The 25,925-nt window shown below is 43.3% G+C and overlaps 4 protein-coding genes and 1 long non-coding RNA gene across 6 annotated transcripts in view; 4 read left to right on the top strand and 1 right to left on the bottom strand.

Moving 5' to 3' along the window:
• LOC129457242 (uncharacterized) overlaps positions 1 to 25,925 on the top strand; it is a 147,030-nt gene that overhangs the window by 84,227 nt on the left and 36,878 nt on the right. The gene's annotated exons all lie outside the window — the stretch shown is intronic.
• Positions 471 to 7,080, top strand: LOC117388311 (cytochrome b5). The gene is made up of 5 exons (XM_033985826.2): positions 471 to 795; positions 4,213 to 4,341; positions 4,471 to 4,500; positions 4,796 to 4,830; positions 6,336 to 7,080. The coding sequence occupies exons 1-5, from the start codon at positions 553 to 555 to the stop codon at positions 6,418 to 6,420; spliced, it is 522 nt and encodes a 173-aa protein (XP_033841717.1). The 5' UTR covers positions 471 to 552; the 3' UTR covers positions 6,421 to 7,080.
• ppp1r3g (protein phosphatase 1 regulatory subunit 3G) lies at positions 8,012 to 9,160 on the top strand. Its single transcript, XM_033985801.2, has one exon. The coding sequence runs from the start codon at positions 8,259 to 8,261 to the stop codon at positions 8,973 to 8,975; it is 717 nt and encodes a 238-aa protein (XP_033841692.1). The 5' UTR covers positions 8,012 to 8,258; the 3' UTR covers positions 8,976 to 9,160.
• LOC117388368 (LYR motif-containing protein 4A) lies at positions 11,372 to 18,091 on the bottom strand. The gene is made up of 3 exons (XM_033985896.2): positions 17,970 to 18,091; positions 14,722 to 14,842; positions 11,372 to 12,701 (listed from the first exon to the last, which is right to left on the bottom strand). The coding sequence occupies exons 1-3, from the start codon at positions 18,053 to 18,055 to the stop codon at positions 12,654 to 12,656; spliced, it is 255 nt and encodes an 84-aa protein (XP_033841787.1). The 5' UTR covers positions 18,056 to 18,091; the 3' UTR covers positions 11,372 to 12,653.
• fars2 (phenylalanyl-tRNA synthetase 2, mitochondrial) overlaps positions 18,306 to 25,925 on the top strand; it is a 30,666-nt gene continuing 23,046 nt past the window's right edge. The window contains exons 1-7 of one of the 2 annotated variants that reach the window (XM_055230179.1): positions 18,306 to 18,335; positions 22,309 to 22,604; positions 23,032 to 23,118; positions 23,192 to 23,251; positions 23,381 to 23,549; positions 24,458 to 24,620; positions 24,757 to 24,888. In XM_055230179.1, the coding sequence (XP_055086154.1) occupies positions 22,327 to 22,604; positions 23,032 to 23,118; positions 23,192 to 23,251; positions 23,381 to 23,549; positions 24,458 to 24,620; positions 24,757 to 24,888 (889 nt within the window). In that variant the 5' untranslated portion in view covers positions 18,306 to 18,335; positions 22,309 to 22,326. Of the gene's footprint in view, positions 18,336 to 19,854; positions 20,042 to 22,308; positions 22,605 to 23,031; positions 23,119 to 23,191; positions 23,252 to 23,380; positions 23,550 to 24,457; positions 24,621 to 24,756; positions 24,889 to 25,925 lie in introns of those variants that run through there. The other variant, XM_033985789.2, reaches the window with a different exon arrangement.

Below are 25,925 nucleotides of genomic sequence, written 5' to 3'. Positions count from 1 at the left end.
GTATGCTGCTGGAAAAGTACTCTGAAAAGTACAATTTCTTTAAAATATTACTTGAGTAAATGTAACTGAGGTCTACCCACCTCTGCCAAGATCAAACTTTTTTATTCTGACACATTTCCTCATGACAGTTCTCCCTCTGTGGGGTCACCTGTCCATGCTCTTATTCTGACACATTTCCTCAGGATAGTTCTCCCTCTGTGGGGTCACCTGTCCATGCTCTTATTCTGACACATTTCCTCATGACAGTTCTCCCTCTGTGGGGTCACCTGTCCATGCTCTTATTCTGACACATTTCCTCATGACAGTTCTCCCTCTGTGGGGTCACCTGTCCATGCTCTTATTCTGACACATTTCCTCAGGATAGTTCTCCCTCTGTGGGGTCACCTGTCCATGCTCTTATTCTGACACATTTCCTCAGGATAGTTCTCCCTCTGTGGGGTCATGTGTCCATGGTCTTATTGTGACAGTCCGCAGCGGAAGTTTGTGCACGCACGTGAGCTCACCTTGACGCTCGGGTGACGCTCGGGGCTGTGTCGGAGTGAACTGGGGTAAATGTCGGACACTTCTGCGCAGTCACGGCCTAAACCCGAGACAACCGGAGCATCAGACGGACAGCGGCACCTCGGACCACACGCAGCCGGTCTCACAGCGTCACAGATGGGCGAGAAGGACCAGAGCAGCCCCGGGGAGGTGAAGTACTACCGGCTCTCCGAGATCGAGCAACAGAACTCCTTCAAATCAACGTGGATCATCATTCACAACAAAGTTTACGATGTCACCAAGTTTCTGGAAGAGGTGAGGCTGCACTAGTGCGAAACAGACACGAAAATGACCTTTGACCCGCTCAAAGCTACTGAATTACAAGAGTTTGAGAGACTTCCGGGAAAACTTTCATCACTTTATCACAGTATTCAAAAGTTTGACTGTCCAGTGAAGTGGCTGTAGTGGTAGAAAGTAGTCAAACAATGTCAGTATTCACTAAGACCATCATTTTAACGCAATATTGTTCAGTCCTGGATCGGTCCTGGTTCAGTCCTGGTTCAGTCCTGGTTCAGTCCTGGTTCAGTCTTGGCTTAATCTTGGCTTATTTGCTCTTGTAGCCCTTACCTCTAGCTTATGCTACAAAAACATTGCACCAAACATGTATAAATATCAAGGTAGGCTGTAGGGTTGCAAATTTCCATGGGAATAGTTTAACAAGGGCTGTAGATCCTGGCTGTTTAGTCGATTCATCGGTCGATGGAGTCTTAATCATTCAAAAGTTTTATCAGCTGACTAATAGATTTATTTTGATGATAAGGATTTATATTGGACAGCAGGAGAAAGGACAAGAGAGTGAGTGAACTCCTGGTTCACTTGCAAATCCTCAACTCAATCAGCCTTTTTTATAAATACCTTGTTTCCTTGTACATCTGCATAAATAGTAGTTTTTGCATGACCTCCCATACAGGAGCATGAGGATCAAACTCAGGACAGACTTTTGGAGACTTGTCAAAAAGAAACAGAGGCTCTAGAACACACTACTACACACTAATTGCATTTCCATGACCCTATTTTAATGTGCATTTTGATGATTCACATACATCACGAGAGGTGGAAACGCCAAATATCACATTTAGAACCCTTTAGAAAGTATTGGGTTTGGTTAGTTTTAAAAGGCCCTCTTTAGTGTCTGAACACAAATGTTTAGATTATTTCCAACTGTCGACATGAAGCTTTTATCACTTGTAGATTTACTCTCAGAGGGAGGAGGAACAACAACTTTTACTCAAGAAAGAGTACTGTTACCCTGTACAATAATGACACTTTGCATCTAACTGTAGGTACTGCTCTGTCAGAGGCTTTGTCAGACTTTAATCTGAGCTTTATTTTAACACAGTCTGACCAGAAAGAATAGACTTGGCTGAACTACAACAGATGAGCTGGCTTTACTATTAAACAAGTCCCTCTCAAATAACATTTTGGTCACAAGCGTCTCTAGCATTAGCCAACAGTTTTCAGTTAGTCGCTCTCACCTTTTTGTGTAAAATCAAACACATCTGTACAAACATGTTCTGAAATGTGAATATTTTTGTCAGTTCTTCTGGACATGTTTAAAATGACAAAATTACGTATAGATATTTTTCCCTAATTGTTGTCCTACACACTTCTGAGCAGGCTTGTCAAAAGTATCGAAAATCAGATACTAATCGATACTAAACTCATTTTAGCAGGTAAAGTCAATGTGACCTTTCCTGAACATCTTTGGAATCATCTTGAACTGTATCTTTCATAAGTATAAGACACATAGACTGAGGGATAACAAAATTTAATGCTGAAAATCACATTCTGTTGTCTAAAGAGTGTTTTTATTATCATGGTGGTATTTGAATCAATATTGAGTACTGATTTTGATACTATTCAGTATCAAAATCAAGTTTGAAATTTTAGTATTGTGACAACACTATGTAAGACTGCAGTCTGGTGTCCTTAGACTGAGTGTAAGTGCAGGTGAACTTTTGTGTATATAGTGTTATGATAACTAGATAGACAAATAGATGTGGCTCTGGTTAAAACATTATCAAACACAGAAACCTTTGACCAAACCTCAGCCACTGGGCCCAAGTTCACCACTTCTCACCTAGTCCTATAACAAATACTACTATTACTACTACTGCACCTGATATTGCCAGGCTACTGCTGCTGCTGCTGCTGCTGCTGCTGCTGCTGCTACTGCTACTGCTACTGCTACTACTACTACTACTACTACTACTACTACTACTACTACTACTAATAATAATAATAATACTAATACTAATACTATTACTACTTCCATTACTACTGCTACAGTACAACTATAACTAATACAACAACTACTACTCCTGGCTCCTCTTCTGGTTTTCCCATCAGTGTTTTAAAAACATGATTGTGCAATCTTTCTCTTTTTCTCTCCATGTCTTGCTCTGTCTCTTTCCGTCTCTCTCCCTGTGTCTCTCCCTGTGTCTCTCCCTGTGTCTCTCCCTGTGTCTCTCCCTGTGTCTCTCCCTGTGTCTCTCCCTGTGTCTCTCTCTGTGTCTCTCTCTGTGTCTCTCTCTGTGTCTCTCTCTGTGTCTCTCTCTGTGTCTCTCTCTGTGTCTCTCTCTGTCCCTCTCTCTGTCTCTGTCCCTCTCTCTGTCTCTCTCTGTGTCCCTCTCTCTGTCTCTCTCTGTCTCTCTCTCTGTCTCTCTCTGTGTCTCTCTGTCCCTCTCTCTGTCTCTCTCTCATTGTGAAAGAGTTCATTTGAGGACACAGTGAATCATTACCACACTTCTCTTCTGACTTAAATCTGGACTAAACTAATGTCAGGCTCACCTGAGGCTCCTGTTGTGCTTTTGCTCTTTCTTTCTTTCTTTCTTTCTTTCTTTCTTTCTTTCTTTCTTTCTTTCTTTCTTTATTTTTATGCTGTGATATCTCATAGTTGAATAACCAACACATAATTGCAAAAAATGCAACTTAAAACCACCAACCATCAACACAAACATACAGTTTAGAGGCTGACCTGGTTTAGCCCTGGTTAAGTCCTGGTTTAGCCCTGGTTTAGTCCTGGTTTAGTCCTGGTTTAGCCCTGGTTTAGTCCTGGTTTAGCCCTGGTTTAGCCCTGGTTTAGCCCTGGTTTAGTCCTGGTTTGGCCCTGGTTTAGTCCTGGTTTAGTCCTGGTTTAGTCCTGGTTTAGTCCTGGTTTAGTCCTGGTTTAGTCCTGGTTTAGTCCTGGTTTAGTCCTGATTTAGTCCAATATATTCTCTCTTGTGTCATTTTGTTCCCTCTGCCTGTCCTTGCTGCTGCCCTCGTGTCCTTGAGCCAGGGTCCATCTTTATGTACAAATAACAAACTCCCTCTCCCTGTGTGTCAGATGCCCTCTCCCTGTGTGTCAGATGCCCTCTCCCTGTGTGTCAGATGCCCTCCCTCCATTTGTGTGTCAGATGCCCTCCCTCCATTTGTGTGTCAGATGCCCTCCCTCCATTTGTGTGTCAGATGCCCTCCCTCCATTTGTGTGTCAGATGCCCTCCCTGTGTGTGTCAGATGCCCTCCCTGTGTGTGTCTTATGCCCTCCCTGTGTGTGTCAGATGCCCTCCCTGTGTGTGTCTTATGCCCTCCCTGTGTGTGTCAGATGCCCTCCCTGTGTGTGTCAGATGCCCTCCCTGTGTCCCCATGGGAATTTAGCTTCTTGAGTAAATGGGGTGCTCTTGTTTGCAGCACCCGGGTGGAGAGGAGGTCCTAAGGGAGCAGGCAGGTGGAGATGCCACAGAGAGCTTTGAGGACGTGGGCCATTCAACCGACGCACGAGAGATGGCTAAAGACATGATCATCGGAGAACTGCACCCGGTAAGTCCTGTTTTAGACCTGCTTTAGACCTGGTTTCATGTTGGTTTAGTCCTGGTGTATTCCTGGTCTGGACCTGTAACACATTTGAATCCTACTTTGACACTTTTTGATGTTTTTGTTTGTTTCCAGGACGACTGGGAGAAGATTGTCAAACCTGAGGTGAGTCCAAAACCTGAGACCTTCAAAGACTCAGAGTCTGGACTTGTTTCCTTCTCTTTTACGCTCTCAGAGTTGTATTTGGAGTGATTTGTGTGTTTTTGTTGTGATGACGTTTACGGCAGTGTCAGCTCCCTTTGGGCACTGCAGTTTTCTAACGTGGACGTCAGGGGACTTGTTTCTTTTATTAAGTTGTTTTAGATCAATATTGTGATTTAAAATATCCAAATTCTAACATAATGATCCACAAAGACACAAGCACGACATGTCTGCTTTAAACTGTTCTCTTCTCTGACAGGACACAGTGGTGACCACCCTACATGATGAGCCCAGGTACAGTACATTAGGACTTAAAGTCGGACTAAACACCTGGACGACTAAAGAATGAGGGAGGAGGGGCGGGGTCTGGAGGACTAAAGGGGAGAGAGGGGGGAGGAGGGGGGGTCTGGGGGACTAAAGGGGAGAGAGGGGGGAGGAGGGGGGGTCTGGAGGACTAAAGGGGAGAGAGGGGGGAGGAGGGGGGATCTGGGGGACTAAAGGGGAGAGGGGGGGGGGGGGAGGGGGGGATCTGGGGGACTAAAGGGGAGAGAGGGGGGAGGAGGAGGGGTCTGGAGGACTAAAGGAGAGAGGGGGGAGGAGGGGGGTCTGGAGGACTAAATGGGAGAAAGGGGGGAGGAGGAGCTGGGGCCTGGAGGACTAAAGGGGAGAGAGGGGGGAGGTGGGGGGGTCTGGAGGACTAAATGGGAGAAAGGGGGGAGGAGGGGGGGTCTGGAGGACTAACCGGGGAAGAGGGGGGAGGAGGAGTGGGGTATGGTTGATGAGGAGCAGTGTGATTGGTCTAACAGGTATCCACACTTCAAACTCAATCAGGCCAGTTCTGTGTGACATCACGTAGTACTTGAAATTGCAGAGGCCAATGAGGGCACCTCAAATTTAAATACAAGCAAATTTTCCTAATTTGCACTAATCAGTTTCCACAACTGACTAAGACCAGTAGATAATGCAAATCAAACACCATATACACAGTAGTGGAAAAGTGGATTTAGTGTTTAGTTCCACTTTAAACACATGTTATTTACCCAGAAGGCAGCAGTGTCCTCCAGATCTGACCATGGGCTCAGCTGTCCACACTGTCGTTACCACGACTACACTTTAGTCTTGGTTCAGTTCTGGTTATACCTGCTTTAGTTCTTTTTTTAGACCTGGTTCAGTCCTTCTTCAGACCTGGCTTACACTTGGTTTAGTCTTGGTTTAGTCCTGATTTAGTCCTTTTTTTAAACATGGTTAAGACTTGCTTTCATAATTTTTAGTCCTGGTTTAGACATCCATAATTTGAGATTATTTTTGTAAATAACTCAAGGACAAACTGTTTAAAAATGTTTAAAAATCTTTTAGAAAAGAACCAGTGCCTCCCGCTGGAATTGAGAGTTCATTACAGCTGTCAGGTAGAAAATCTGACAGAAAAGAGTTGAGTCAGTGATACAATATTATCTTCTGGCTAACGACTTTGCTGTACTAGCCAACTGGAACCATCTCCAAACATGAAGGCCCTAAAGCTTTGATACATGTGTCCAGAGTGAGACCATCTGTGCTCAGGCGCAGCACGTTTCAGACATTTATGAATAAACTCTCCTCTAAACACAGAGCAGATCCATGCTTATCTTCAATACAGACAGACCTTTTAAGCCTCTGGTCTCCTGTTTAAAGAGGCAGTGTTCTACAAAAATATTTAAAACATTTTATTTTACCTTTCTACCATGTTGTTCCCTCATCAAAAACATCTGTCCTGGGCCCTGTACATGGTTTAGTCCTGGTCTGAGTCTCTCTTCTGTGTGTAGTTTCTGGTCTAATTGGCTGATCCCTCTGCTGGCGGCTGGAGTGGTGACAATGATGTACCGCATGTACTCCAGCGAGAGCCAGTGACATCATCACATCATCACCGTGACGACTGCATCCTCCTGACATCACCGTGACGGCCGCATCCCCCTGACAACATCGCTGTGACAACTGTATCCTCTTGACATCACAGTGGTTACCTCACCTGTCTGAAACAGCCAATCAGATTTGAGCAGCAGGCGATAACTGAACTCCAACCAATAAGATTAAGGCACTATTAATAAAGAGAATTTTACAAATTTCCAAATATATATTTAGTATGTTTTTAATACTGCTTTAGACCTGGTTTAGACCTTCTTTAGGTCTGTTTTAGACCTGGTTTAGACCTGGTTTAAACATGGTTTACTCCTGGTTTAGTCTTGTTTTAAACCTGGTTTGGTCTTGGTTTAGACCTGGCTTAGATATGGTTTTGTTCTGGTTTAGATCTTTAGAAAAAGACACATTTCATGAATTTGTTTTTGTGTGTGTGTGATGTCATAATTACATAATCAGTGACGTCACTGACTTGAACCAGCCAATCACGTTTGAGCCACGGATGGGCTGACCAACCAGAGCCAAGCCATATTCGTTCAAATATGTAGATTTTATATAAAATTATGTAATTTTTATTTTTTGTTTTACATGAATTATTTTAAATCTGCAGCATTCCTTTTATTAATGAAAAATAAAATCATATTTTTGAATCTTTGTGGTCTTGTTTAATTGGTTTTGGTTTAGTCCGGGTTTTGTCCATGTTTAGTCCTCATTTTGTCCTTGTTCATTCCTGGTTCAGTCCTGGTTCAGGCCTGCTTTAGTCCTTTCTTAGACCTGGTTCAGTCTTGGTTTGATTTTGCATAGTTTTGAAAGTATGTTTCTTTGAAAGTAACTAGAAAACTAGAAAGTATATATATATATATATATATATATATATATATATATATATATATATATATATATATATATATATATATATATATATATATATATATATATATATATATATATTATATATATTCAAAAAGAACTAGAGTCCCTGCTTGAGTTCAGGGTTCATTGCAGCTTTCAGGAACAAAAACACTGCTAATACTGGTTAACCATTACAGGTTAACCACTCTGCCACACAGGAAGGACCTGCATACTCCACTCAGAGATCAGGACTCTGACCCTCAGTCTCCTCACTGAGAGGAGGAGACAGGATACTTGTGGGAAAGTTTGAATCTAAGACTAAGTTGTATTGATGCAGTCGTTTTCTCCGAACACAGCTCACCACACTTGTGCTGTTATATAACCTAAACTCCACGTGGAAGGGTCGACCGTCAGACACAGGTGTAAACAAACAAATGGATGACGTCACTGTGACATCACTCCGCGAGTGACCAGAGGTCAAACCTTCAGCACAAACAGCAGCAGTTTACTGTACTGGCACCAGCGGCTCTGCTCCAGCTGTGTGCGCGCACAGATGTCCGGGGCTGTCCTCTTGCCTCTTCTCCCCGCGGTGCTGTGAATCTCGGTTGTACTCTAGGGTACGGGACTTAGTCCATGTATATTGTTGATTCAGCCTGCGCGGTGTCTGTAGGTCCGGATAATCACATCTGTATAAACGCGGCCCCTGGTCCAGGGTCCGTCAGGTTTTGATCTTGAACCTGATCCGCAGAGCGCGCGGGAGGTGACTAGGCCAGGATGTCCTGACGCACGCCGTGATGACGTCAGGGGGGAGTTTAACAGTCCGCGCAAGGGTCCCCACTCAGACGCAGGCACCTGTTGGAGCAGAGCCCATGTGCCGTAAGTACCTCTGCGCTGCAGGTGCCACTCTGGAGAGCCACGCGCCTCCAGAGCGCGCACGAGGTGGCAGTCTTTAAAGGAGCACGCGCCGGGACACTGAAGTGATGTCCCACCCGGAGCAGAGTGTCGAGTCCCGGGTCATGGGCCCCATGGACAACGGGCTCCCGGAGTCTGACGAGGAGCTGGACGCGGAGCAGGATGCGGCGCGGATGCGCTTCATGAGGGACCGGCGCAGGGCGCGCTCGCTGCCCGCGTGCACGGCGGCACTGCTCGGGGACGGTGGCGCACGTAAGCGCGTGCAGTTCGCGGACACGCTGGGACTGAGCCTCGCGGATGTGAAACACTTCAGTACCACGGATGAGCCGCTCGTGCCGCACGCGGTGCTCTCCCGACACCAGAGTTTCCAGGCGCCCGCGCCGCAGATGCACGCGCAGCCCATGCTCCTGCCGTGTTTCCCGGACCCCGTGGACGCGCAGCAGAGGCTGCACGAGCAGCGCGTGGCCCTGGAGAAAGTACAGGTGACGCAGTTCGAGGTGCGCGGACAGGTGCTCACGCGCACGGAAGACGCGCAAGCGGCAGTCTTCATCAGATACACCTTCAACGAGTGGCTGTCTCACGTGGATGCGCCTGCTGTGCGTGTACTCAACGGCCGCTACACTTTCTCTGTGCTCGTTCCGCCTCTGTGGAGCGCGAACGCGGTGCACTTCGCGCTGGGCCTGCGCAGCTCTGAGGGAGAGTTTTGGGACAACAACGGCGGGCGTAACTTCAGCCTGCGCTACGGATACGGCCGCCCGCAGGTGCATGCGCAAAGAGACACTTAAGGCGCGTGCACAGCAAAAGAACGAGAGCCCAAGACACCGTGCGTCATGACGCACGCATCTGTTCCACCTCACTCAGGACCGGGACTTTAATTTGCTCTTTAATGAAACATAATCCTGTCCCTAGACCGTCCTCCGGTACACCGGGTCTGAACTTGACCCTAGCGCTGTAAACGCGCCTCGTGCTCCGTTGGTCCCGCGCAAACTGATACATCAGAAATAAAACATTTACAATTTGATACATTTTGTTTTTATTGTTGAATTTGAGAAAAATGTTTCAAACATGTTTTATTAAAATGAGTTTAATCAGATCCTCCTCGGTACTCCTGTCTGTGTGTACTTCAGTGTACATGTGTGTACTACTGTACTCCTGTCCTGAGAGGGTTAGACCTGGGTTAGACCTGGTTTAGTCCTGGGTTAGTCCTGGGTTAGTCCTGGGTTGGACCGGGTTTAGTCCTGGGTTACTCCTGGGTTAGTCCTGGGTTACTCCTGGGTTAGTCCTGGGTTAGTTCTGGGTCAGTCCTTGGTTAGTTCTGGGTCAGTCCTGTGTTAGTTCTGTGTTAGTCCTGTGTTAGTCCTGTGTTAGTCCTGTGTTAGTGTCGGTTTTCTGTTCGGTTGCATCAAGAACAGATGCAGAGACACAGGGATCGTTCTGGAGATCTTTATTGATGGTTACAGCAATACAGTTGGGTTAAAGGCAGCACAGGGTGAGATTGTACCAGGGTCTAACAGAGTCACACAATCTCACAAAGTCTGAATAAGGTGATCTTGTACCAATTTTTTATATTTCTCGCACAGTGGGAGTTAACATTCAATAGATACGAAATTTAAAGCATAATTGAACAATGTGATTGAATCAGGAAGTCAAACAATGTGATTGCATCAGTATTCTACCCCAGAGGGGGGATGATATATGGCCACTGCTGTATGGAAAACAGAGCGTTTTACACCTTTGTAAGAATGTAAACAATATTACATTTATATAATGTCCACAATAGTCCTGTGTTAGTCCTGTGTTAGTCCTGGGCTAGTCCTGTGTGAGGTTCCAGTTCATGTCCAGGTCTTGGTCCAGAGTCCAGCCCAGATGTGAGTCCTGTTTGTTCAGTCAACACAGAAATCACATTTAAACAAACACTCACACATCTGTAACACGTCCACTGCATCTGCTCAAGGACCCCGGTCCTTGGTTAGACCTGATTTAGAACTGGTCTAGAGCCCTCCCATCCTCCTGTATCCCTGTGTGTCAGATGCCCTCCCATCCTCCTGTATCCCTGTGTCAGATGCCCTGCCTGTGTCTCAGATGCTCTTCCATACTCTTGTACCCCAACATGTCAGATGCCCTCCCATCCTCCTGTATTCCTGTGTATCAGATTCTGATGAAAATACTAGAGAATGAGACACATCGACTCTGCTTAAAGAAACTGTAGAAGAAGGAAGGAAGATTTAGATTTACGTTATAATTTATAACTGGTTAAATCCAGTTGTTTTAAACCTAAAATGCCTCTCTCTGATCTCAATGGTCACTACCTAAACCCCAGCACCTGCAGCCAATCAGGAGTCAGTGCTACTGCAGCCTCTGCAGCTCAGTGAGTGAATTCTGGAGGTTCTTTCACATGAGGCCTGTCCATAAACTAACAATGAGTCACACTTGTATTTGTCCACTATCTGCAGGTTAAGGCTCTGGTCTCTGGTCTGGTAACCCCGGTTCAGTTGGGACTGTAGTCCCTTTTTTAAAAAAAAAGCAAAGCTACATACAGCTCCTTTAACTCTAGTCCAGTGAATAATCAGTATTACTCAGGTCCTGGTCAAATCCTGGTTTAGTCTTGGTTTAGTCCTGGTTTGGTCCTGGTTTGGTCCTGGTTTGGTCCTGATTAGGTCTTAATTTAGTTTAAGTTTAATCCTGGTTTAAAATGAGGTTTTAAACCAGGATTAAACTTGGTTTAAGTTTAGGTCCTGGTTTAGTTTTGGTTTAGTCCTAGTTTAGTCTTGTTTTGGCCTTGGTTTAGTCTTGGTCTGTTATTTCATTATCCTGACCCATTGTCTGTGTTTCTGAACCTGTGTAATCAGTGGTCACTCTCACAGAGGGTGGGCCCCAGGTCTAAGGGTCTAAGGTCTTAGACTGGTACTGGATCAGATAAGTCCCCAATATGGTCCGGACTTTGAACCAAGAGACACATTTTTTCCTGTGAAATGTCTAAAAACGATGAAAACAACACCATCATTCTATAGAAAGATTTTAAAGGTCCTATATTACACAAAACTGTTCTAATGCTGTTCTAACATGGTTTAAAGAGTCAGTTTGGTGTAATATAGCATCTTTAAGTTATTTTGTATATTCATTTGAGTCATTTTGTTGAAAAACAGCAGAGGGGCATACAAGACAAAAATAGTTGCCAAGCTCAGTGAAAAGCAAATATTTATTTAACTTTAAACATGGTTCTGAAAATATCATCTTTGTGTCGCAACCACATCAAAGAACAAACAAGACAAAAGTCCACAGGGGGAGACGCCAACCATGAACATATCTGTAAGGTTTTAAAGCTCCCATATGACACAAAACTCAGACCAGTTTTTGTTTCATTCACACATGTTTGAGTAACACTTTATTATTAGTCTGTCTACATCTCCAAAGCTCAAAATGCTCTGTTCCACCTTGTGATGTCATGAAGTGGTAGTTTTCAAGTTAACAACTCCTTTTACCTTTAGTTCAGTAGAGACTGTCAATTCCAGGTCTGAAATGATTCAAATGATTCTACTGAAGGTGTATGAAGTTTAAAAACACAGTGGAGCACTTTCTGTATTACCACATGACATCACAAGGTGGAACAGAGTGTTTTCTGTTTGAGAGAAGAACTCAGCCTAAATATGCAGGGTTTGTGTGAATGAAACAAAACACAACTCCAGGTCTGTTTGTGATGAGGAAACAACATAAAACAGATAAGAAAACAGTGTAACATGGCCCTTTAAATGTGGATCTGTAGCTCACAATATTAACAAGAAACAAAAATACAAACTCATTAACACAAATGTGCACAGTAAATGAAACCTTTTGAATTCACTTGTCAGAAGTTATTGCTTTGCCTGGAATGTTCAGCAATATGGCCTTAAATTTATCAGTCTCCATGGAGACAAGGACATGACACCACTAGGCAAAGTTACTGGTTAGATCCCTGGAGAGGCACCCGCAGTATTTTTAAGCTATGAAAACGCTTCAGTAAATTAAATATGGATTTAATCTCCATGGAGACAAACAAGTCCTGATCATTAACTGGAAAAAGTACATACTGCATTTTTAAATAAACATGGTTTCAGGCATACAGGGATTCAGGATACAAGAAGTATTTCAAACTGAAATTTCCATCATTATGGCATCGTTGATGTGAGGATCAATGGAGCAGAGGGGAAGAGGAAAGGGTCAGGTGGAGCAGAGGAGAGGTTCAGAGGGTCAGAGGAGCAAAGGAGAGGGTCAGATGGAGCAGAGGAGCAAAGGAGGGGGTCAGATGGAGCAGAGGAGAAGGTCAGATTGCATTAATCTTATACATTGGGACACTGACAGATGGTGTTATTGTGAGCAGAGTCAGTTTAATACAGCGGACTCCATTTCCCATGATGCCATGGACCTCTCTCTGTAGGAGGCCTGTGATTGGCTGCAGTTTGTGCGATATCACGGGTTTGTTGGTTTCATTCCACAATGAGTTTTTGCGCTTTGTACAACTGTCCCACGGTAACCTGCAAAAAAACAAACACGTTTTTCAAATTCGGTTTCTGTTTGGTGGGACAGTACCTGTGCTTAATGTTTATCACAGTTTTACATCAGTTCAGCGGCAGTTTGTGGAAAAAGGTGAGAAGAAAAGTACAAAAATACAGGAAGTAGTGTGGAATTGTAAAACTGCAGGAGGAAGACATTTTTCTGACATTTTAAAACTTAATTTAACTAAATAAAGGTGCTGTCATTTATTTTAATTAGTTTAATCGTAACTATTGTGTAATTTATACTTTTGCCCTTGTTCACATTATGGTTGCTAGGTAACAGTTGAAACCATCTCGAGATGTATGTCCCGCTACAGTATTTAACCAGGAACTAAGCATTATAAACCACACTGTAGTCTTAAAACTGAGATTTTTTCTCACATTTTTGTGAACAAAATAATCTGTGACTGTTCCTGTAGTCTGCAGCAGGGGGCACTCTCTGACCACATTGCCTACTTTACACCTTCTCCTTTGATTGATCCTGAGTGTCTCCTGTCCACACACAGCAGCAGCCAATCAGAACACAGAGGAGGAGTTCTGATGTAAATATGCAATGGGGCCCAAATAAAGATCTACACCAGGTCTAAATCGGGACTAAAGAACGACTGAACCAGGACTAAAGCAGGACTAAACCAGGACTATACCAGATCCAAAACCATGACTGAACCACGACTACACTCGGAAAGACCAGAGACCAATAAACATAAATCAGAACTTAACCACTGTAGATCTTTATTGTCGGTTACATCAATACAGTTGGGTTAAAGACGTCCAGCAAAATTCAAAGCAGAGTTAAGTGAGTAGTGTCTGAAGCCTAGTCTAGTGGAATCTAGTGCAGTTTGTACCAGTGTTATATACTACTCCCAGAGTGGGGGTTACAAAATGAGGGTTACACATCAAGAAATTTAAAGCAAAGTCAAACAAGTTGAGTGTTTTATAACCCTCCCAGAGTGGGGGTCACACATTTCTAAGATAGAGAGGTGCTACAGATAAGAAAGCCTTAACCAAAATGACCAGAACATAGCTGTTATCTTCCCTTAGTGCAGTGCTTCTCAATTATTTTCTATCATGCCCCCCTATAAAGAAGAAAAAATTTCGTGCTAAATACGCTTCATCAGACTTCCTCGTCTTATTTTTCGGGTGATTTTACCTCCGTCTATATCCGCCTTTCTTTTCATCCCTGTTAAAATGTTTTCCATAGTGTCTCTTTAGCAAAAGTGTTTCTTGTTCACTGCCCTGTGTCACGATCTGTTCGCTCTCTCCTGCTCTTTGCTGTGCACGCGCTGCGTACAGTACTACAGTGTCATACGCGGAGTCATGCGCGCCCCCCCCCCGGTATCGCCCCACTATTTGAGAACCACTGCCATAGTGTGATATATGGCCCATATGGACATGGGAAACAGAACGTTTTGCACCTTTGTAAGAAAGTAAGCAATGTATTACACATTTGTATATTGTCCACACCATGGAAAAATGCCCAAGTCCAGCGTAAGTCCCAGTTCAAGTCCCGGTTCAAGTCCCGGTTCAAGTCCCGGTTCAAGTCCCGGTTCAAGTCCCGGTTCAAGTCCCGGTTCAAGTCCCGGTTCAAGTCCCGGTTCAAGTCCCGGTTCAAGTTCCGGTTCGGGGTCTAAGTCCTGGTCTAAGTCCCGTTTTAAGTTCAGGCTGAACTTCTGCAGGGAGTTCATTTTTAGTCCAGTGTCCCAGAGGAAATATGATGGATCACAGCTGCAGCATCTACTGTAATACTGTACTGAGGAGTGAGGACTAAACCAGGACTGAACCAGGTCTGAACCAGGACTGAACCAGGACTGAACCAGGACTGAACCAGGACTGAACCAGGACTGAACCAGGACTGAAACTGGTCTAAACCAGGACTGAACCAGATCTAAACCAGATTTAAACCAGGACTGAACCAGGATAAAAACAGATTTAGACCAGATTTAGACCAGGACTAAACCAGCACTAAACCAGGACTTAACCAAAACTAAGCACCCCATACCTGTCTCTGGATGAGCTGCAGATTCTGGTGGCCCTCCTCTAGTAGACTGTGGACCAGCTGTGGGTCTTGGACTGTCCGATTCTCCCTGAACGCATCACGCACCCGCCTCAGAGCGTATGTCCTGAAATCACACGCAGATAATACAAATGAGCCGGGACCTGACCGGGACCTGACCGGGACCTGACCGGGACCTGACCGGGACCTGACCGGGACCAGAGGATTCTTGTTTGTGGCCTCATTCTGCCATTGTCTGTCTGCATCCACTCCACTCAGATCTATTATTTACAATCAGACTTCAGTCCCTGGTTCAGTCCCTGGTTCAGTCCCTGGTTCAGTCCCTGGTGCAGTCCCTGGTGCAGTCCCTGGTGCAGTCCCTGGTGCAGTCCCTGGTGCAGTCCCTGGTGCAGTCCCTGGTGCAGTCCCTGGTTCAGTCCCTGGTTCAGTCCCTGGTTCAGTCCCTGGTTCAGTCCCTGGTTCAGTCCCTGGTTCAGTCCGTGGTCTGACTCTGGTACAAATAATGCTGTTGTTTTGACCTTGTGGTTTGGTCATTAGCAGCTCATTAGCATGACATGCTAACACTTTGAGCCCAAATTAAAACATGACAAATGTATTTTTCTGTGCCAATTTAGTTACACAAACAACCCGACCCCAAGAACAGGAACACCTTCAGTATCAAGACTGAACCCAAGAGGCAGGATCATAACTGTTCTTTAAAGGAGACATACCATGCTTTTTTCACTTCTGGTATTTAGAATTTTGTGTACTCTGCTAAATAAATTTTTTTGAGCTTTCTAACATATTATCATTTTGTTCCCTCATAAAAACATGCCGGATCCATGCATGTTAATCTACGAGCCTGTACAAGGCTTCACCTACAAGCCTACATCACCCATGCTTCCACAATTCTCCATAAATATACTGTGGTGGAAATTTAAGTATATTCATGTTTTGTCTTTAAATGCATTTGATCTGTGTCTGTCAGACCCAGACCAGACATTAACATGTGTGAAGCTCTGTCTCCATCCCACAGGAAACTCGCTGTTGTTCTACCTGTTTAAGTGTAAAAGTTCATTATTCAAAAGATCATTACTTTTCATTTAGAACTGTAATTTTTCTACAACAATAATAAAACATGATACAAAACTGTAAACAACAACTTGACAAACCTGATGCAATGTGCAGTAGTTTCATTAGTGGGATGCACGCTAATTATGTTGTGATAACGCTCTGAAGGGGGAGGTAGCGCAGAGAGCAAAGGGAGGTTATGTATTAGCAGTTAATACCCCCTTGAAGTAAAATACTCCTTCTTCAAACTATGACATAAGTACATAATTATTTTGCATGTTGTTCATTATAAATTAGTACCGTAAATTTCTGTCTATTGAGCACACCTGAATATAAGCCACACCAGGTAAATTTTAAAAGAAAATCTATTGCATTTGAATTATAAGCCGCATGTTACAAATATGTTGTAACATGAAATATTTACACAGAAAGACGGTACACTGAGGTTTTTTTTAGTTTTAATTTAAGCTTTTTTCAAACTGTGCCTGAAAATCGGCAGTACGGCATCAACACGCATCAACACGGGATGAACATATCTGCATATTTAGAAAATAAAACAGAACCGACATGGGCCATCTGCTTTTATTTCCTCTGAAAGCTTTTGTCGTCTTTTTACATTGACTAAGTTCTTCCAGCTGTCGCAACATTGCACCATCAATTCATGCCAAGCTTATGTTATGTTTCCTTCTTTGATGCCAACCTTACGTGCAGTGGCTCTATTTCCTTCTTTGATACCAAGCTTACGTGCAGTGAGAATTACTGGTTCAGTGACAATTACTGGTTCAGTGACAATTACTGGTTCAGCCTTGGTTTGGTCTTTGTTCGGTCCTGGTCCGGTCCTGGTTCAGTTCTGGTCTAGTCCTGGTCCTGTAGTGTGAGCATTTTGGAGGTTTTACTGACTGTGGATTCATCACTTTATGTCATCAGGAGCAGAGCACTGGACAAACACAGAGGCTCAAGTGGTACAGACTTATAACCTAAAAGTTGTTGACGGTACAATCACTCAATCCAAGGCATATTCCATCTCTGCGTCATTGGCCAAGACACTAAACACCAGAGTACACAAACATTGGGATGAGGGGGTTAAGTTATGTAACAGGTGAGTATGTAAAGTGCTTTGAGCCTGAATGCAGAAACGTACATATAACCCTGCGTCTGTGTCTTGTGATTTTTCTGCTAACAGTAAGATTGCGATTAAATTTACTATTTATTTTAATAATAGGATTCTGTTCAAAGTTCACATTTTAAACATGTCCAGAAAAATTGGCAAAAGACTGAAATATGAACTGACAAAGTAATACAAGAATCACATTTCAGAACATGTTTGTAGAGGTCTAAACTACAGGGTTAGCAGCTTTTATTCAAAATAAGACAAGAGGTTTTGTGGCTTGTGGAGGGAAAAAATGGGTCAATTCAAATAGATTCTGTTTCGATTGTGATTGATCTTAAAGCATTACTGTACAGTTTAATGTACCTTTTCAACATAAGAAGATGCTGTAGCCGTTTACTATTAGTACTTTATTTACATAGTAGTTTTAGCAAAGAAACCACCCCATTTTGAGCCAATTAATTTAACCACTTCATACACTAAAGCTGCAGTGGGGCAAGTCAACAGTAACAATTCAGCAGCTTAAATTCTAGTTTATCTGTTAAGAGAAAGGTTCATAGTGAAAGATCCGGACCTAAAACTGGACTCAATCATTATGACCACCATGAAAAACAACAAGACAACTATTAAATGAGTAAATTACACAAAAAGCCTACAAACGTGCACGTTCACATATTAACGTAACCTGGAGATGCAGGACAGCAATATGAAGTCTTGCATAAAATAATCTTTACTCATTAATTTAATGCTCAGTTTTTGTCGTTATGAAACTGTTCTCCACTGTGATGACGCAACACATCCTCTCAGCAAAACTCCTCCAAACTCAAACTTACACTCTTTATTTCAGCCTGACACTCCAGATATAAGTCTTTTAACGTGAACCCTGTCTCCTCTGACAATTCTAAGAAAATTCTTTAAACCGTGTACGTGTTTAGTCTACTTTTATAACACGTACGTCCTGACCACAATGTAAACACAGCGGCCACGTTAGCATGTTTAGCTTTAGTTAGCTTTTTACCCGCAGCTTTTAAACACCGCAAAACACTAACCGTGGGCCAGATTTATCAGATCTCACCTGTAGTTGTACGACGGGAACTTTCTGCTTTCCCGAAGAAGCATTTTGTACAAAGAAATGGCCTGAGAGCGTGACGAAGCTGCCATCACGCTGCTAACCTGCTGCTAACGATGCTATTCAGACAGGACCCCAGGCTGCGAAATTGTGCGTCCAACCAGCGCCTGTTAAAAAAATGTGATTTCAAACACGAAATATTCACTCTATTTTTATTTTACTTACAAATATAACTATATACGCATATAATAGATACAATTCTATATATTAAAAATTATTTATATGACTAGATAAAGCTCAAATTATCGTAAAACAACAAAGGCAAATTTGACTGCGCCCGCAACCATAGTGGAAACACCGCAGTGACAGGAGGTAAGTTCACCTTGTTCATTTTTCAATAACCTGTTAAATACTTTAATAATTTGATGTTTCTAAATAATACACATAAAGTGAGAGAATAGAGGAGCATTTCCGACACAATATACCTGTGTTTACAGAAGTTTTAGAGCCTGTGTTTGAAGAGAAATGACACTGTTTTGGGGCACATGTTAGCTGCATGCTAATATCGCCTGGGTTATTATGAAGTTATAAAATAGCATTACGAGGTTTTGGACATTTTTGGGACATTTTTATTATAATTTGAATTAAAATTTGGTGAAAGCAGACGTTTTTATTACGGCGTAAAAAAAACTTGTAGGAACATGGCTTCTAAAATGTGGAGATTAAGTTCAAAATATGTAATTACCAAGTTATGAAGTAGTGTTAAACTGAAACTCTTTTATGGATTGTGTGTTAAAAGAAAACAGCAACTTATTTGTAGTTTCTTATCAGATGAGATACTTGTGGAGCTTTGCAGATGTTTGCATTTGTGTATTAATTATGCATCTAGTTTTTATTACAGAGTGAGTCATTCATTTGTTCATTTGTCAACAGTGGTAGAAAGAGTACTGCACATTTGTACCCAAGTAAAAGTACAGTTATATGGCAAAAATGTACTCAATTACAAGTACTGCTTCCAAAATTGTACTTAAGTAAAAAATTAAAAAGTACACATGATGAATCATACTCACAGTACTAGTTAATTTTTAACAGATTTTTAGCTGCACAAGATTATTTTTCTCATGTGTGGTTGAGGCTTGAGGCAATTTTCTGTCACAAAATTCTGTCCCATTCATAATATTAAATTTGCTATTCCTCCAAAAGACAACCCAACAGTCTGAACTTCTGCAGCACACTAAACTGTATCTTAAATGGGATTTTTGAATATTTGTAAGAGCAAGTCAAACATGAGTAATCTTATTTGGAAGAAAGGCTCAACAATATGGGAAATATATATAATTTCAATATTGATACGGTTTAAATGAGATATAATGGCCAATCCAACAATGAATCAAATTTTAATATCAAATTCTATTTAAAAAAAAAATGTACTGCTGAGGTACGTTTGATTGATAGATTGATAGACATCCCTTAGACTTCCCATTGTCACTCCATCCTCTATTCTCCCTACATTTCCCTTTTCTCCTTCTTTCTCTCTCTCACTCTTTCTCTCTTGTTCTCCCTGTCTCTCTCCCCCTTTTCTCTCCCTGTCTCCCTCTCTCTCTCTCTCTCTCTTCCCCCTCTCCTCCTCCCCTATTTCTGTCCCTCCTCCCTCTCTCTCTTTCTCCGTGTGTAGGCTGTCTGTAAAGGTCAGATGTTCTTCCTGTTTATTGCGTCCTGTTGTTCCTAAAGGTCACTGAAGGTCAAAAACACACTTCATTCACGCTCAACTGAATCAGGACTAGACCAGGACAAGACCAGGACTGAACTAGGATTAAACCAGGATTAGACTACCATTGGTTTAGACCTGTTGTAGTCCTGGTTTAGTTCTTGTTTGCTCCTGGTTTAGTTTAGGGAAGTGGTTCTCAAACTTTTCATGTCAAGTAAGATAATATTTGACTTTCGGAGCATCACAAGATCTTAATAAGTTTCAGTTTCATTTTTGATGATCTCAGTCCCCGTTCCTTTGCTCTGCTCACTTCTTTCATAGCACTTTCACAACACAATCCTACTAATGGAACTACTGCACATCACATCAGGTTTGTCAAGTTGCTGTGTATGGTTTTGTATCATGTTTTTGTATATTTATGGAGAATTGTCCTGCTGGAGCATGGATAACGTAGGCTAGTAGGTGGAGCACTGCACAGAATCTTACTATTAAGTGAAAGGAGGGTTTGAATAGGGAGAGATGGCAAAAATGCTCAAACATGCATGGATGACATCTAAAACCTTTTCAGGCAGGTTTTTGATGAGAGAACAGCTTTATAACATGGCAGACACAGGTACACAAACGTCAATATAGCACAATAACTAATAACAAATACTCAAACTGCAAGACTCCAATGTATCACCATAGATACACACACCACATTTTGAGAGACTCAGTCCTGGTTTAGTCCTGGTTCAGGTCTGGTTCAGTCCTGATTCAGTCCTGATTCAGTCCTGATTTAGTCCTGATTCAGTACCTGGCCTACAGTGGGAGTTGGGGTTAATTTTAGACTGAGGAGTTGGAGTAGGTGGAGGTTATGTAAGCTCTGCTCTGAAGCTGAAACAACAACAAACAGACAACAGATTTTACAACATTCACAAGTACTCATGGAATTAATATTAACAAAACATTTAAATCAGACCTATTCTGCAAAATTGACTTTTCAGAGCTAATAGTTGTTTCCCCTCACCATTTACTCACCCGACGTTGTATTTGGAGCTATCTTTAATCGCTTATTTTCAACATGCGATTTTGCTGATCAACACAAGGAGCAGATGGAGCACAGGGAGGAGTGCTATGGGGAAAAACATACCAGGATTAAACAAGGGCTAAACAAGGGCTAAACCACGACTAAGCCAGGACTAAGCCAGGACTGAATCAGCACTAAACAAAGACTAAACCAGGACTGACCCAGGATAAACCAGAAATAAACCAAGACTAAATCAGGACTGAACCAGGACTGAACCAGGACTGAACCAGGACTGAACCAGGACTGAACCAGGACTGAACCAGGACAAAACCAGGACAAAACCAGGGCTAAACCAGGGCTAAACCAGGACTAAACCAGGACTAAACCAGGTCTGATTCAGGTCTTATCCAGGTCTAAACTACAGTGTTACTGGTGCTATTTTCATCCTGTTGGTTCCGGTATAATGCTGGGAGTCCTTCAGAGCAGATGGTCTCTCTGTGGGTCTCCAAATACCCCTCTGTTCCAGGGAAATCCTTTTGGCTCAAACAAGACCAAGGACCTGTTTAGTCCTCGTCTAGTCCTGGTTCAGACCTATTTAGAGTAGTTTTGTCTTGGTACTAAAATCTTAAACTCGATTTTGATACTAAAGAATAGACTCGATACTCAATACCGATTCTGATACCACAATGATAATAAAAAACTCTTATATCTGTGTACTCCCTCAGTGTCCAGTAGTTCATAGTGGTCCATGGTGTATACTAGTCTATGTGTCTTATACTTGTGAAAGACACAGCTCAACATCATTCTAAAGATATTCGGGAAGCGTTCATTTCTGTCCTGTGAATGTGACCTTTTTTTTAGTATTTAGATATTTGCGAACAATCAGTACCTAGTTCTGATACTAGTTTTAGTATCGATTAGTATCTGATTTTCGATACTTCACCTGAACATGTGTGTGTGGACAGGGACACTTTGGTGCAGTGTCCTCTGTTGCTGCAGTAAAAATGTACTGCAGATTTTTGGGTGAATTTGACAAATGTCTCAGCTCAAGGGACACTGCACCCTCTACTGTAGCAGAGTGGTTATCCTGCTTCCTCCCTCTCACCAGTAGGTTGTGGGTTAGACTCCTGACTTTCCAGACAAAAGGACAGAAAAGTGTCTCTTCTTTTGAGTTTGACCTTTACACCAAATGGAGTTGTGTCAGTTTGATTTATAATTCATTCTTCAAAATGGCTTCCAATATAACGGACCAAGAGTCCAGATGTGTCACTGTCCCAAAGGAGAGAGACCAGTCACCCACAACCTCAGGCTAACCACTACCACAGGAACGCTGCACTCAGAGAGTCTAACCCACAACCTCCTCACTGAGAGGAGGACACAGGATAACCAAGACTAGACCAGGACTAGACCAGGACTGAAGCAAGACCTAAGCAGGGCCGACGCAAGACCGAAGCAGGACTAGACCAGGACTGGCGTAAGACCGAAGCAGTAGACTATACCAGGACTACACCAAAACTACACCAGGACTAAAGCAGGACTAGACCAGTACTAAACCAGGAGGAGACAGTATAACTTTGCCAACGCAGTGAGAGGAGAAGAGGGCTAACCACTCTGCTGCTGTGTCTCAGGTTGATGGGCGGGTCGTGATGAGGTTACGTGGGTTTTTCCTCCCCTCCCTGAAGTCCCGCCCCTTTCTCTTCTGCTGTCCCACCTCATCCAGTCAGCAGTCGGCTCACCTGTCTGATGGCCCCACCCCCCAGCCTCTGACTGGCCAAGATGTGCAGGTGCAGGGGCAAAGTTTCCCTCGAGACGACTTCACGAATGTCACGCCCAAAATTTTAGAAAAAGTTGGAGTTAATTTGCATAATCAGAAGCACCACCCGCTATGGATCATCAAGGAGAGGATCAAAACTCACTTCTACAGGTGAAGACTACACTGGGGCTACACTGGGGCTACACCGGGGCTACACGGGGGCTTTGCTGGGGATTTGCCGGGGCTTTGCCGGGGCTACACTTGGACTTAAACAAGACTTGACAACAACTAAACTGGGACTAACCTGGGTCTTAAATGGGACATAACCAGGACTGGACCAGGACTAGACCAGGACCGAAGCAGAACCAAAGCAGGACCAAAGCAGGACCGAAGCATGACAGAAACAGGACCGAAGTAGAACTACACCAAAACTATACCAGGGCTAAAGAGGAGTGAACCAGGGCTGAACCAGGACTGAACCAGGACTAAACCAGGGTTAAATTGGTGAAAGCTGGACTAAAGACAGACTACAACAGGACTAAAGCAAGACTAAGGGCAAGACTGGACTAGCCCAGAACTAAACCAGGTCTTGTTTCAGTTCGTACATTGGCCGCTGGGGAAACCCTCTGTTTTCGGTCCATGATAATCTGAGTCCAGTGGTCTCTGTGCAGCAGAACTTTGACAGGTCAGAAAATAAAAACACATTTTGTAATTTATGTAGTTTTATATAATTTAAACATGTTCTGTGTTTTTTACAGTTTACTGATTCCTCCAGACCATCCCAGCAGAAAGAAAGGAGATAACTACTACATCAACAGGTGAGAGGAGCAGGGGACACAGAGGAGAGGGGCAGAGGAGCAGAGGAAGAGCAGAGGGTCAGAGGAGGAGATGATGCAGAGGAGGGGCAGAGGGTGCAGAAGATTCACAGGGTGCTTGTTTGGTTGTAGGACCATGATGCTGCGTGCTCACACGTCTGCCCACCAGAGGGAGCTGGTGAGCGCGGGCCTTGATGCGTTCCTATTGGCTGGAGATGTTTATCGCCGTGACGAGATCGACTCCTCCCACTACCCTGTGTTCCACCAGATGGAGGGGGTCCGGCTCTTCTCCAATCATGAGGTCCGACCGGGTTTAGACCGGGTGTAGTTCAGTTTTGGTTCAGTTCTGATTCAGTCCTGCTTTAGTCCTGGTTCAGATATGGTTCAGTCCTAGTTCAGTCCTGGTTAAGTCAGTGTTCAGTTTTGGTTCAGGTGTGGTTCAGGTCAGGTTCAGTCCTAGTTCAGTCCTAGTTCAGTCTTGATTTAGTCCTGCTTCAGTCCTGCTTCAGTCCTGCTTCAGTCCTGCTTCAGTCCTGCTTCAGTCCTGGTTTAGTCCTGGTTTAGTCCTGATTTATTTCTGGTTCAGTCCTAGTTCAGTCCAGGTTCATGTCTGCTTCAGTCCTGTTTCAGTCCTAGTTAAGTTCTGGTTCAGTCTCGGTTCAGGTCTGGTTCAGGACTGGTTTAGCGGTCACTGCATTAAATCCAATCGTAGCTTTACTTTTAAAAATAACTTAAGTCATGTTCTAGGATAGTACTGAGTCTGAATGCAGCATAACATTAAAGCCAGTAAATAACTCTTCTTTTAAAGGGCATATATTCTGTAAAAATCTAGTTTTATGGGCTCTCAACCGTCTTATAAATACAACTCAGAGTAAGCTTGAGTAATCCTGTAATAGTCTGTTTTTGAGGCTTGAGTGCTCAGAACTGTTTTCACCTATCCCCCATCTCCGCCCACTGCACTGTAGTTACTGCGATCATTCAAAAAAGTCAGATTCCAGGACAAACATGTGACATGATCTTATGTAACAATCATGTGCCTGTCAAATAAATGAACAAAATGCAAAGTACTCCAATTCCATTTCAACTCCAATTCACTCTAATGAAAAAAACATGCTGTTTTAACCCGCTCCTGGGGATTTTATTTTGTCATTATGAAAGTTGGTCTCTGGTCTGGTCTAGTCTAACCCCAGTCTTGGTTTCTGGTCTCAGCTCTTCTCGTCGGTGGACGGGGGTCAGTCCTTATCCCTATTTGAGTCTTGTGGACGCAGGACTCCTCAGAAGCAGGAGGTGCACTCTCTGGAGGCCGTCAAACTGGTTGAGTTCAACCTGAAGGACACGCTCACCTCCCTCATCCTGCAGCTGTTTGGCCCAGGTATGCCAGATGCCCTCTCACAGTCTGTCCTGTGTGTCAGATGCCCTCCCCTCTATGTGTCAGATGCCCAACCCATCCTCCTCTCTGTGTGTCAGATTGTGTCAGATGCCCTCCCAGCCTGTATTTCTGTGCACAGAGGTGGAGCTGCGTTGGGTGGATTGTTACTTTCCCTTCACTCACCCATCCTTCGAGTTGGAGGTTCGATTCCAGGGACAGTGGCTCGAGGTGCTGGGCTGTGGTGTGATGGAGCAACAACTACTGCACTCAGGTCAGAAAATACTACTACTGCATGTACTACAGCTACTGCTGATACTATTAATACTACTGCTAATGCTACTTTTGTATATTTTTTTTTCTTTAAAAAGATAGGGCATCTGACATAGAATTACAAGTTTGCATTTCTTTATTAGATTGTTGTTCCCTATTCAGATGGCAGACAGGGGGCAGTAGTGGACTACAATCGACACTATACCTGGCCCTAAGCAGGATTTAAGCAGGACTGAACCAGGACTGAAGCAGAACTGAGCCAGGACTTAAGCAGGACTGAACCAGGACTGAACTAGGACTTAAGCAGGACTTAAGCAGGACTGAACTAGGACTTAAGCAGGACTGAACTAGGACTGAGCCAGTACTTAAGCAGGACTTAAGCAGGACTTAAGCAGGACTTATTTTATTTTATTTATTTATTTATTTGATAGGGACAGCATATACTAATGAACATCTGTAAATATGCCAGATTATAGCAAAAAATACTAATTTCCATCTGTTGTCCCTAGGCAGGTACACAGACAACAAATGCAACATAGACATTACAAAAATACAATAAAAGCAGCTAAAGGTGCTCACAAACCTGGTTTTCCTTCAGCCACAATTTAAGGTGCAGTTTGAATGTGGACAGAGATGAGCATTCTCTTATTGTCAGAGGAAGACTATTCCAAATATGAGTCCCTTTAACAGAGAGCACGGTTTGTCCAAATTTAGTGCGTCTGTGTGGTACATCACAATCTCCTCGAGTCTCCCAGTCACAGTCTTTAATTTGATAAAGTCTTTCAGCGGAGGAGGAGCAAGTCCGTGTAGAACTTTAAATAGAAAACAAGCATTTTTAAACTGTATAAAATTATCAAAATTCTATATTTCTGTATATTCTATATTTCTATAGTTCTGAGCCAGAACTGTGCCAGGACTTAAGCAGGACCAAATTATTTTTGTAATATATTTGCCAAATATTTTGGCCTACATCGTATTTGTGTGTTATACATTTACCTTCTGGGTCTCTGTGTGTGACTTTGAGGTGGTCTCAAAATG

Source organism: Periophthalmus magnuspinnatus, chromosome 20 (assembly GCF_009829125.3).
Source record: "Periophthalmus magnuspinnatus isolate fPerMag1 chromosome 20, fPerMag1.2.pri, whole genome shotgun sequence".
NCBI classification, from domain to species: domain Eukaryota; kingdom Metazoa; phylum Chordata; class Actinopteri; order Gobiiformes; family Gobiidae; genus Periophthalmus; species Periophthalmus magnuspinnatus.
Note: the sequence above shows the minus strand (reverse complement) of the source record. Positions and strands in the feature narration are given on the sequence as shown.

Excerpts from the sequence above, each read along its gene's own strand:
- LOC117388311 (XM_033985826.2), top strand. The coding sequence starts at position 553 with ATGTCGGACACTTCTGCGCAGTCACGGCCTAAACCCGAGACAACCGGA. Across the intron at positions 796-4,212 it reads TCACCAAGTTTCTGGAAGAG|CACCCGGGTGGAGAGGAGGT; the intron begins GTGAGGCTGCAC and ends TCTTGTTTGCAG. Across the intron at positions 4,501-4,795 it reads AGAAGATTGTCAAACCTGAG|GACACAGTGGTGACCACCCT; the intron begins GTGAGTCCAAAA and ends CTTCTCTGACAG.
- ppp1r3g (XM_033985801.2), top strand. The coding sequence starts at position 8,259 with ATGTCCCACCCGGAGCAGAGTGTCGAGTCCCGGGTCATGGGCCCCATG.
- LOC117388368 (XM_033985896.2), bottom strand. The coding sequence starts at position 18,055 with ATGGCAGCTTCGTCACGCTCTCAGGCCATTTCTTTGTACAAAATGCTT. Across the intron at positions 14,843-17,969 it reads TTCCCGTCGTACAACTACAG|GACATACGCTCTGAGGCGGG; the intron begins GTGAGATCTGAT and ends GTGTGATTTCAG. Across the intron at positions 12,702-14,721 it reads TGCAGCTCATCCAGAGACAG|GTTACCGTGGGACAGTTGTA; the intron begins GTATGGGGTGCT and ends GTTTTTTTGCAG.